This window comes from Daldinia childiae, assembly GCF_008694065.1.
Source record: "Daldinia childiae strain JS-1345 chromosome Unknown Scaffold6, whole genome shotgun sequence".
NCBI lineage: Eukaryota > Fungi > Ascomycota > Sordariomycetes > Xylariales > Hypoxylaceae > Daldinia > Daldinia childiae.
In genome coordinates, this window is record NW_022984647.1 from 1164649 (window position 1) to 1177065 (window position 12417).

General features: G+C 47.3%; 4 protein-coding genes across 4 annotated transcripts; all 4 read right to left on the minus strand.

The window, feature by feature from the left end:
* Window positions 1-1518: 1518 nt before the first annotated feature.
* On the minus strand, window positions 1519-2580 carry GL218_06233 (Protein MEMO1; the record flags this gene model as incomplete). Its single annotated transcript, XM_033582938.1, has 2 exons — window positions 1519-2338; window positions 2420-2580. The coding sequence occupies 2 exons, from the start codon at window positions 2578-2580 to the stop codon at window positions 1519-1521; spliced, it is 981 nt and encodes a 326-aa protein (XP_033434071.1).
* A 2439-nt stretch (window positions 2581-5019) lies between these two features.
* On the minus strand, window positions 5020-5760 carry GL218_06234 (uncharacterized protein; the record flags this gene model as incomplete). Its single annotated transcript, XM_033582939.1, has 2 exons — window positions 5020-5480; window positions 5541-5760. The coding sequence occupies 2 exons, from the start codon at window positions 5758-5760 to the stop codon at window positions 5020-5022; spliced, it is 681 nt and encodes a 226-aa protein (XP_033434074.1).
* A 745-nt stretch (window positions 5761-6505) lies between these two features.
* Window positions 6506-7612, minus strand: GL218_06235 (uncharacterized protein; the record flags this gene model as incomplete). Its single annotated transcript, XM_033582940.1, has 1 exon — window positions 6506-7612. One exon carries the CDS (start codon window positions 7610-7612, stop codon window positions 6506-6508), a length of 1107 nt encoding a protein of 368 aa, XP_033434073.1.
* Window positions 7613-10464: 2852 nt separating this feature from the next.
* Window positions 10465-12153, minus strand: GL218_06236 (Cytochrome P450 52A13; the record flags this gene model as incomplete). The annotated part of the gene is made up of 2 exons (XM_033582941.1): window positions 10465-10643; window positions 10782-12153. The coding sequence occupies 2 exons, from the start codon at window positions 12151-12153 to the stop codon at window positions 10465-10467; spliced, it is 1551 nt and encodes a 516-aa protein (XP_033434075.1).
* Between the last annotated feature and the right edge of the window lie 264 nt (window positions 12154-12417).

Genomic DNA, 12417 nt, shown 5'->3' on the forward strand with positions numbered 1-12417 from the left:
TATCTGTTTATCTTGATAAATGTACCATTTCATATGATCATATATCCATGCCATATAGAATCTCCTTATCCCTTTTATCAAGATCTTCACTTGTGGAGAATGCAATAGGATATTCTCAAAATTCTCATGCGAAGCTCGCTTTAACTAAGGACTAATAGCCGCAGAATCAGCTTATAACAGCATTCAATCACCGCCATATATCTCCCCTTTTCCATATAAATAGTACCTTGGGTACATAATCTAAAAATTGCCGACTGGGGTAACCACACTAAATCACTAAATCCCCAGCATAGCCATCCCGATTCTAGTCTCCTCGAGGCTGAACAACCAATTTTAGGTACACGATTGGGCTTGACATAGCCTCAGGAGACGTCTAAAAGCACCACTATAAGACACTTGCGTCAGGCTGAGCCACCCGATCGATAAGAATTCCTCATTACTACCGCTAACTACTACCTAACTCAAGTTACACGATCAACTCTTGGATCGGCCCCTGTCATGAACAGATCTCTAGCCATTCAACAGTACCCGTTTCAATTCTCCACGTCGATCAATGCCAAACTACCTCCTAACTACTTGACTACCTACACTATGTACCACTTAAGCTAAGAAACACTACGGACGTTCTCCGGTTTATTCGTCTGTTAATCCCGAATGTCGTCTTTGAACCTATCCGAGTCCGACCATTAGGATCAATTGGCTCCGTCGGCATCAGCCACGCAGGTCACACGCAACCGGACTCAACATTTAAGCTTGAATCTCTGGTTAGGCAACCATTTTACGGTAGCTTGCATCTGCACTCCAACCTAAACGATTACAAGTCTAGGATCCAGGAGCAATAAGGTCTAATTGTAATCCAGTATACATACTCGTATCAGACCACCATCAGAAGCCACAGTGACTCGTCATCATCAAAATCTCGTCATTATGGAGTCTCCCTAGTTGTGGTGAGATGCCAATTAATAGTATACATCTAATTTCTAGCTCGTCCAACCTAAATCTCGTAGAACTTCTCAATATGCCGCCTATTATCGCATCTCTCTTAGCTTAGTAATTCATTGCAGATGTATTCCAATACCTAATACGATGCGCCACTATAGTAGAATATTCATCGTTAGGTTCAACGATTCCCTACCGAAGACTAGATCATTGTTAATCCAGAGAAAGTCCCGTGGATCAAAGTAGTGAAACTCAGAATATTTTGGAGCATCGAATCGAAATCATTATCAGAAAAGGGAAAGATGACCGATTCGTCAAGATATTGTCCTCCCTAGGTTAGCTGTTTAGGCATGTCTATATTCTAATATCAAAGACATAAAACAATGACAACATTTAGTATCACATGCAAATACCTAGAAATAAATCTAAGTATCAGCTTATAATTTAAGCCGTAATCGTACCTAATCATAAGCCATCCATTTCATGAATTCAATAGTCATTAATACATCTATCAGCTTTGGAGCGTGAGCTCATCTATCACTAACTCCTCGTCTCCAAATCCTTATCTATTACCCCCCCTTAGACAATCGCGTACGCGGATGCGTAGCTTACGCTCGAGTCTGTGACATCTTCGACCAAACTACTGCGCTGGTACTGTACAAACTTGAACCGATACTTGTTAGGATCGGGCTTGTCTTTTGCTAGCTCCTCCAGGGCCGCCATCACAACACCGATAGGGTGACGTCCGCAGACGGTATTCTTGGTGTGTCTGAGGTTGTCAACGAATTTGTCGTGGTCGCCTGACGCAACGGCATCTATGGCTAGCTGGTCGACCTGCTTGATGCTTTCATGTATAGGTGGGTTTGTCGGCTTAGGCGTCTTTCGGCTTAGAGACTGTAGTTGGTCGACCTTGCCCTCCGGCGCGTAAGCCGTGTAACTGAATCGCGACCCCCAGTGGCAGAAGTCAGAGCTCACGATGAACGCGTTGTCTAGGTCTTGTAGGTACGGCGCCAACAGCTTGCCGAACTCTTTCTCCTCCGCCCCGTTATTATCCCCAATGAGGATGGGTACGATAGTAGGGTACTCGGCCTCGGACGCGAACGTCTGTGTGAGCCGCTTGTAGAGAAACGGGAGATGCATCTCTAGCGAATGCTCGTCCACATCACCTCTGCTGGGGATATCTTGGAACTTGCCCGTGTCGCGAAGCTGCTGGACTACATCCTCATCGACCATCAGGTCGCCGAAGGGCGTCTCGTACTTGGCAAATTTGGTAAGGGCGCATCCGCGGAGGTAATACGTATGAGAAGGTCCAAGGACGAAGACTCGCTTGGCTTTAGTGAGGTCGAGACACTTATACGCCCAGGCTGCGCAGGGTCCTGAGTACGAATAGCCTGCATGCCTTTGGGCAAGCTAGAAGTTAGGAATTCCGCAGGAACAACGGAAATATATGAGTAAGGGATAGAAGAGGAAAGTAACCTACGGTGCAATCACTACTTTGGCGCCGGGAATCGGGAGGCCATTGTCATCGATAGAGCCTGGAACATCGCTGAGAAAGTTGTCGAGCTGGCTAGACAAGCTATCAGGATCCCCATCATACCAACTGTCCGCATGACTAGCGTCTCTAGTTCCTTTCAGCTTCATTTTCGAGACGAAAAGTGCCTTTGTAAGTAATTCGAAACAGGTAGAACTAAGAATGAGTTAACTCCCTACATTCATGATAAGAAGTAAAATAAGGGCAAGGGAAATCAGATAGGCCCGGGTAGGTACCTGTTGATCAATAGCAGGTAGTACCTACCCCGCTGCCCCGCGTTCCTGTCAGTGGGAGCCTTAATCGGAAAGCTCAAGTATACGTCTAGAATGACGTAGGATGAGATATGCAAGATCTGAAGGTATTTTATTCCTCTTTCGCAACTTTATAATCGCGTAAATGCATATGTGGATTATGTACTACTATAAAGGCGCTGCTGTCTTAGATTCACTCAATTACGATTTTATATGTAACTTACAATAAACAAAACTCAGATAGAACAGTTAGGCATGCATTCATGGTCTTAGATCTATTTATATTCCATTTATGTATCCAGATTTTATGGTAATTATATCAAAGAGTAACTAGGTCTAATACCGCAAGTAGTTACTACTCTTAACTATTTCATAGCGGAGTCAAGAATCAAGCAAACAAGCACCACCCAGTAGCTCAAGTTATAATGATGCTCGATGGTTTCTCAACTAGTAGAACTTGTTTCATAGTATTATTCTTTATTATTAGAAAACTCTTACGTTTCTCGATTCCCAGCTATACTTATATTCCCCTCACAGTTTTTCATATTGCCATTATTGATTTCATTTTACTAAAAAAGGTTGAAGTATAAGAGTAGTTGGAACATTTAGTTATGCAACATTATCCAATGTACGTCTTGAGGGGACATAGGTATAGCTAAGTTTTGTAGCTATTGTCGAATCAACCTAAGAAACATAGGTGAAGCAAGCTTCTTTAGGATAGAGCTCGCATGGAGGATACCTTTAAGATTGTAGCTATAGTGAATAGTTCGACGCCGAATGCGGACTTCTTGCCACGACTATCGTACCTTTTCAGGGGACAATGTAAGTGAATAGAAAACGGCACTGATTAAGCTTAAAGTCATTTTCACATTAAAAACGGCTATAGAGCACTTGAGAACAACGCAATTCTATGAACTTATAATGTCTAACACCATTTATACTTAATGTTGATCTACTTGAAGCTTTAAGTATTATGGCAACGAATAATAGCCCCTAAATAAACTATAGACGTCAGTACTACTTCATAATTTCTTATAAAATCTTGAATAGCATTGTAGTAAATCATAGACGCATTTAAAATATGATATCTTAATCTGATTCTCTCTTAACGTGCCTGTTTCTATTACTTAACTCACATAATGACTAAATATGTGACATTCAATGATCGTCCATTCAGCTTGACCTCATATTAACTCAGCATAAGACGTCGTTAGCTCATCTCTGTCTCTCTCTCTTTAAGTTATATTTCGACATGACTTGTAAGTATCATAAGTTCACGAGAAGCCCCTATGGCTAGACGTAGTAGCTCCTTTAGTGGCAATCAACACATCTATTAACTATGAACAAGGACAAGTTACATAATATGTGAACAGGTGTCTGTAACCAATTTTGAAATCGAATATGTTAAGTTGAGTACAATATTCCTTATCCATAACTTAGTCCTATAGCTAGTTAATCGAATAGATTGTTATTGTTCTAATATTGAGATGACCCGAAATCTGTCATAAAACGTAGAAAAAAGCTGCAGCATATTATCAGTTTACTTTACCCTCTCCTCTTGTTTCACTAATTTTCACGGAACCAAATATGTTAAGCAAGAATATCACTTTAGTACTGTCTTGGTTGAGACTTACTTTAATGAACACTATCTACCTACTAACAATTTGCCTCTTGAAACAAGAGGTATTTAACAAAGCTTTGGTCATCTGATGTGTGACATCCCTTGGAATAGAACCTAGGACTGGTCAGAACCTCTTTTCATGCTCATATCAGAGGCAATGACTTATTTTCATATGGGCTAGTTCTTCAAGATGTATTCGATTTAATAGTCCATAACTCTTTATGAAATATCGACTTTTGGACTTCGAAAGCAGTTCACTATCGGATTTCACATTTGAACTTATTAGTATGAAGATACTTAGATGCTCTAGATCGTGAAAGTATGGATATGACCATATCAACACCCCCGATAGCGAGTAAAATCCGAGTGATATGAAGTTTGAATTATAACAAGAACTCTCCTTAAACTTTTATTATTGACCCCTGAAGAACACTAAGTATCAAGTAATAAGGGTTACCAATACCCTGTAATAGCATTGCCTGCTGTAAGACGCCTGTACTAGAGTATATCCAAACCCCATACTCAAACATAAAACCCGGCGATGGCGTGCTCGCCTTGAACTCCAACGCTTATCCACCTTAAATGCCCAGCGCCGCCTTCAAGTCCCTTATTCGGGATAACCTGTAGCTAAGCGTACAGTCCAAGTTCCATATACATAATCTGAACGTATCTACTTTTTAGTAGACCTTGATACCCGAGACACCAGCCCATCCAAGACCGCCGACCCAGACCTTCCTCCCAGCACATATCAAGCACTTTCGTTGTTCACCTAGGTTGGTGATGGAGCAGTGCGAGCACACGTGCTTCCCACACCCTCCACAGCTTGTATCGACATCTGAACAGAAGCCGTCTACGTCCATTGAGTCTTCGCCTACACCTTCGTGTAATGTCTGTCCGCAATCTTCGCAATTGGTAGGACCGTCATACACCACGTGATCGACGGGAGGTGGAACTGAGGTGTTTGAAGCAGATGTTGCATTAGGGAGTTTCCAGAAGCTGTGGAGTGACGCCTGGGCTCCTTGTGATGGCATTTGTGCAGGCTGAGGTTGAGGCTGTGTGGGAAGGCTGGCGAAAGGAGAGTTTTGCTGGTGGACAATGTGCTGTTTCTGGGCGGTATATAGCATGTTTAAGGTACGTTCTATAGGGGCTCTGTATTAGAAAAGCTGGTAAGACTGCGATGCTAACCCACTAGACTTACCGTGGATTTCCTCGTCCGAAGGACGGCTATTGCGGAACCGTTTCAAGGTGCGGCTGTGTAAGTGGGAAGGCGTCGAGCTTCGTGACGTACAACGAATAGGTGATACGTTGGCCATGCTGTCCATATCCATCATAGTGAGCTGCTCTGGTCGCGAAGGCGAGCCGAAGGGGCTAGAGGAGCTGGAGAGCTCGGATTCGGAACGCTTTCGCTTGAGCTGCATCGTGAGGGGTTTTGAAATTGTTGAATCCTACGGAACAAGAGTTGATGGTTGAAAGACGAAGGAATAATTGATATCGTATGAATTGTGAATATCTTTGTTGGAATATGATTTTATGTAGAAATAGGAGGAGGAAAGTTATGAAGTTGATGAGATGAGATGGAGAAGATTGAATTGACGAATTATAAGTTGGGACGGGAATATTGTTGAACGTTGTACTTTGTATATTGAGATCTCCGTTTGTAATTGGCACCGGGAACTGGGGGATGGCTGGCAATCGCGACCTGTCGCGCTGTGGAAGGCGCGTAGCCCGCTAGCTTGCTAAAATTATAGCGCGCTGAGTTCGCGTTAATTGCTTGCCAAGCTTGGTGGGGTTCCTCTGCCTGCTACTTCTTACTTCTTACAACTCCTCACTTCACAACATATTCTATTTTCATAATTCATATCCACTATTCAAGACGATACAGACTGCAGATATGCACAATAAATATCCAGGTTCAATATTGCAGTTACTTCGGTAGGTGTAAGAGGTAGGTATACCGGCGACCACCACTATCATGTATCACCACGAGCACCAAATCGATCTTGATAATATGTTTGAATAAGAAGTTTATTCATATATTGTCATTACTAATAAATTTATCTGACTTAAAAGAGTCATGTTTATATCCTCAAGAATACCTCTAAATACTGTTACTCCCTAATATCCCTCTTAAATCTATATTATTGATTCTCCGAAATTATTAAATTACAATAGAGCAGCTCCTAAGAGAACGGCAAAAGCTGCGACAGACATGCTTAGCAGCGATGATGATAATTCGATAGTACCCGGGGCGGCGTTAGTGTTAGGACCGGCACTGGCACTCGCTGTCTCAGAAGCTGCTGATGCGGCGCTTGATGCGACGGAGGCAGCGGAATGTGCGCTTTCGACGGCGGATGAGGCAGCTGCTTGAGCGGTACCGGTGGCGGTAGAGGCAACGCTCTCAGCGCTGGCGACGGCGGCGCTAGCAGATGATAGAGCGGCGTCAGCGGCAGTAGAAGCTACGCTCTCAATGCTGTTGACTACTGATGTAGCAAGGCTTTGCGCGCTGTTTGCGATCGAGGAGCCAAGACCCTCAGCACTGCTCGCGATGGAACCCCCGAGACCCTCAGCACTACTCGCGATAGAAGACCCGAGGCCTTGAGCATCGCTGGCAACTGACTGGCCAAAGTTCTCGGCAGAGCTAGCGATGTCGGATCCGACGGAAGCCCACGAGTTGCCGATCGACTGTCCGGCACTACCCCACGAGTTTGCGAGGCTTTCGGCCGAGTTGACTACTGATTGCCAGTCCTGGCGTTTGCCGAAGTCGCCCGCGATGCTGTTTGCTATCGCAACCACTTCACTGGCGGCTTTCTCGGCCGCGGACTGCGCCTCCTTCCAGGCTTGACGGGCATCGAGGACGTGGTCATCACGTTTTCCGTAATCAGCGGCAAAGCTGCTGGCTGACGCGGCAGCCTGGCTTGCGGCAGCCTCGGCCTCGGATACAGCGACTTCCCAAACCTGGCGTCCATCAAGCTCGCGTTTTCCATACTGCGCAGCGATGCTGCTTGCCGCGGCTTGAGCTGAGCTGGCTGTCGCTAAAGCGGAGCTTTCGGCTCCCCGCCATTCTGCTCCGCTTCCTCCGTATTGTTGTGCGATGGAGCTGGCACGAGCTTGTGCTGAGCTAGCTTGGGCGAGTGCCGACGAGAGGGAGTCTCGCCACGACTGACGCCCCTTTAGTACGGGTGCAGGCGTGATCATAGCATCCCGAGGAGCCTGATCGATAACGTGGGCTGCGGCGAGGGTAGCCGCGAAAAGGGAGGTAGTAAAACGCATTTTGACCTGAGGGTTTAAGGGATCTGAATATTGACAGTGTGTGATTGAAATTACTATGCCCGCCGTATGCGAGAGAAGATATTTGAGGAGTCAACTCGATGAGAATTTCCTTTATACAAGTAGGGTCGAGCTCAAAGGGGCGTCATCAAAAGGTAGGTCGGTGCTTAGCACTAATAGCTGCGCCTCCGCATCTCTATGTTCGGTCTACCAATGATGTCTCACACTGTCTTACCCAACTTGTTTCCGTCTGATTACTTCATTTACCAGTTGATTTCGTCATTGAATCATGTTTATATTTATGTGGACCGCTCGAAGCGGATGGTCTTGTCGATCTTTACGCTGTTGAATGAGCTTACCTATCCGAAAGAATAGAGACCGTCTCAAACGGATAACGGCGTTGAGTGGATTTAGTTATCTTAGGCCGTGGTGGGTAGAGCACTATGTCGTAGACATTCATTACCAGCCCAGCCCTGCCAAAGCAGGTAACAAGTCAGTTCTGCCGAGTTGCGGAACCATGACGACGCACTTTGGTTGGATGTAGTGCCTAGAGTGTAATGCCTAGTGCATGGCTTTACTAGGTGGAAGCCGAGGGTCCCGAGTAATTAGTCTGCGGTCTGAGTGCCACTATACGTAGAGCCTCATGGAAATGGTCGGATACATGGTGCATTGGTATTGGATAGAAAACTGCCCATGGCGTAACAACCCTTGCTGGTCAGTTACCAGCTTCAATCAATACACCCTCCTTATTCATTCGGAAGAACCGGGTACCTCACGAGTCGTGAGCTATATGCTGGTGGGCTCTCGGCGATCTCCCGAGACACTACGTACATGGGTACTAGTTGTATAATAGTGTACGAGGTACCTTTTGTCGTCGTCGTCGATACCCGCTAGACAGACCGGAAATGAACACGTCAGATATGCAAACACGCAAGGGAGCTTAGCAGTATTTCCAAATTAAGAGGCAATCTGGACAAATCTCGCCATATTTGTGGCTGTTTGCGCAGCAACGTTCGGACAAGCTCTTCCCTCAAATCAGGCCAGACCAGGCGACGTCCTTTGATTCGATTATCCTCGCGGCCTCCGATCGAACTTATGCCGCATCTAGAACCAAGCCACACATGTTTCGTGGTGGTATTTCGATACTAGGTATCTAGCTTATTCATTATCTACGGCAGTCTTTAACATCGCTGATCACCTTAACGGTAGTGAGATCTGTGACACGATACGTACCGAGATGGTTTTTTTTTGGGTTTTTTTTTTTTGTTTTGTTTTTCTCTTCATTCTGAATTTTCATCGGATGCTATCGGGTCTTGTTTAAGGCTTCTGTTACGCTCTTGGGCAAACAGTTCTTACTACATTACACCACTATCCTACCTACCAGCAAGACTCTACGCAAGGGCTGTACCTAGGTATCTATCTACAATACACCACGTCCACGTCAAATCTAGCTGTCCCGAAGTTGGGGAGGCGTGGATGTCAAGCCTTGCCTGATGTAGTGTAACACGGCTACGGCGTCGAGGTGCACAGCAAGGACAAGCCCAGTACACACCACGAAGGAGAAAATATAATATTTTAGCTTCTATGTCACGTTGCAGGATAAGGGAGTTCATGCAGCCACACCTTCACCTCACCGTGTCCAACCAGCTCTCTCGTATTTACATAGAGGTGGCAGTATGACAACGCTACCTAATATATACCAAAGCTACCACAGGCAAACAGGCTTGTGGCACAGTCATTGTTTATTAGGTGGGTACCTATACTCTATATACTCTTGGGGTACATCAGAAGCAGGTACTGATGAATCATGATATAAATCGTGTTACCTGCATGCCTAGTAAGCAGGTATCCTCGGGGCGTCCACTCGCAATCCTCCCGGCGGTTATCTAAGACATCTCGGGGCGGCGAAAGGGGCGCGGGTCATGCGTATAGCCGGCCCCGTGGCGGCTTCACTTGCTTCACTTCATAACTATAATTCGTGCGCAGAACTTGGAAAATGGCGTCGTGACTTACTGAACCAAGAATCTGCTCTTTGTCCTCTTTAAGGCGCCCCCTTTACACGTTGTTACGGCCGGTCTATTTCGCCGCCGCCGCCGCCGCCCCTCGTGATTCTGCCTTGATGAGTTGGTTGATGATGGTGGCGGTGGTGTAATGTATGCAGAACATAGGTTTGGCTGAAGAATCGCCCGAGAAGCCGGTCGATTTATCTCGATGGGACTAGTAGCATTACCTGTGCGCAATCGAGTCGGACCGCTAGATTGGTAACCTAGCTGTAGCTAGGTAGTTATTTTGTGGATGAGGATTCGTCTAGGATCCATGGTTGTATTTACTATGGGTTGGGTTGGGTTGGGTAGGGTAAGGGGATCTGCATTTGCGGCGTCATGCTTACCACGTGGGAAGTGGACTGCAACTGGATACTGATGGGGACGATCTGGGTTAGGTAGTCTAGTCAAATTGTTATATTGGTATTGATCTATTACGGAGATAAACGTAGTATATCGATGGGTAGTTGTAGTGTTAGGTAGGTAATCAACTATTCGATGGAGTTATTGTCGCTAGCTAAAGGTTCATAAGGGGAGTTTCCTATGAAGTAAAGATCACACTACGGGTGGTAGAATAGGGGAAAGGGGCTAGTTTTCTGGCGAAGTAAATACACATACGTGCAAGAGGATAGATATTAAGTATATCAGGAGGTAGGCAGTTAAGTTTGAGCGTTAGCAATAAATAATATTTCAGCAAGCCGTCACGTATTATTCAAATGCACCTCATTTAATTCTCATATACATTACAACATTAACTATCTATCTAATCCATTACGTAGAGCGTAGAGCGTGGAGTTATCCCAATATATCATGTCACGCAGTAGCAGAAGCCTTTGCTTCGTGCAGCCGCACCTGAACACCAGTGCCCGACCGGTTCTCAATAGCATGATGAAGCCGGATCCTGCCGTCGCCTTCCTCCATATTCTCGACGCGGTCGTACTTTTGGCAGAACCGCGACACGACGTAGCTTACTTCCTGGCGACCGAATTGCTCTGTAGATAGTTACGGAGGTACCTAGTTAGCCAATACTCTTCACTAATATAACTGTGATTTTTGGGGAATTGGGGATAGGGATATAATAATATAATCACGTATCAATAACAAGTAGATAAGGAGAAGAAAACACTCACGACCAAGACACTTCCTCGCCCCCGCCCCAAACGGAATGAACTCCCACCCAGCCCGATGCGTCTCCCACCTCTCGGGGCGGAACTCCTCGACGTCGGCGCCCCAGATATCCGCGCGGTGCTGCATCGCGTACAGCGGGACGAGCACCTGCGTGCCCTGGGGCACGAACACGCGCGCCTGGCCGTCCGGCCCCCCGCCCCGCGGCAGCACCGCGTCGCGCAGCGCGATCCGCTCGTTCAGCGGGATCACCGTCGCCACGCGCAGCGTCTCGCTGATGACCCACTGCAGATACGACAGCTGGCTCAGCGCGCGGAAGTCCGCGGGCCGCTCGTCGAACCGGTTCAGGATCTCGGTGCGCAGACGCGCGTATACGCGCGGGTGCCGCGCCAGGAAGTACAGCACCCAGCCTAGCAGGCAGCCTGTCGTGTCCCGGCCCGCGATCAGCACGTGCAGGGTCTCGTTGCGGAGTTCCTGCGGGTTCTGCGTCTCCTTGGCCAGCTCGTTGAGGAGGCTGAAGCGGGCCCCCTTTTCCGGGTCGGCGGCGGCGGCGCCGTTGCGCTTCTCCGGGCTCGCGAGCCGGTCGGCTACGATGCCGTCGGCGAACTTGTGGATTACGGCACAGTGCTCTTTGAACTCCTTGCTGTTCATGAGCCAGTAGAATTTAGCCAGTGCGCCGCGCTTATCGATCCAGACCTTGGCGGCGTTGAAGTGGCGGCTGAGGTCCTTCGCGCTGTCGTGCTCTTGTAGGGAGTTGGCCGACTGTCCGAAGATGAACTCGGTCGCTGTGTCGAGGGTGAATTTGAAGAATAGGGGCGCGAGGTCGACCTTAGGCGTCCACCCGGTCGTGGCGTCGGCGGTGAGCTGGCCCCATAGGTTTTGTAGGTGGTGTTCCTCGAGCTGCGGGTCGCTAATCATTTCTCTCGCGAACTGTGGCCGCAAGAGCGCACGGCTGTGCCTCCATATGTCGCCCCGGCTCGTGAAGATGCCCTTGCCCAGCAGTGGCAACCAACTCAGCTGCCGGTGGTGGCTAATATCAAAGTCAGGACTGGTGAAGAGCGCGCGAACATTCTCGGGATCACGAGTCACGAGGATCTCATAGTCGATGATGGGCACCTTGACGGTATGGCAGTCCGGCGAGATGCTATCCATCTTGTCGGCCACGTACTGGGGCCCGCGGTCCTCCTTGGTGGCTTTCATGGACTCCCGCAATATCGAGTTGCCGATCCAATTTGTGCTTCGCAGGACCAGGGGCGGCAGGCACCCGAGGGCCGCAGCCTTTGCATTGTTGTGGCGCTTCTTGAGCTTGGACTTGGCCAAGGTCCAAGACAGGAAGACGACGAGCAGGATAAGGAGACTGCTCGTGATCCCAAACATATTGAGCGCGTCTGGGAAGAACAAAAAAAGAAATGGAGTTATTCTGAACTCCGGGTGTGCTTCTCGTAGTCCTGGTACTTGCTATAGTGATAGTGATGGTGTAGGAATATAATAGAGTAATGCTCTATATCGTTTTTGCTAACCGTTACTCTTCAGCAAGGTAGGTAGTTCCTCAGCGAGGTAGATCCTCCACAGTTCCGTCCCAATGCTAACACAAAGAACGATCTCTGCTACCGGTAAACGCTAATAAGAATCCTGGGGATC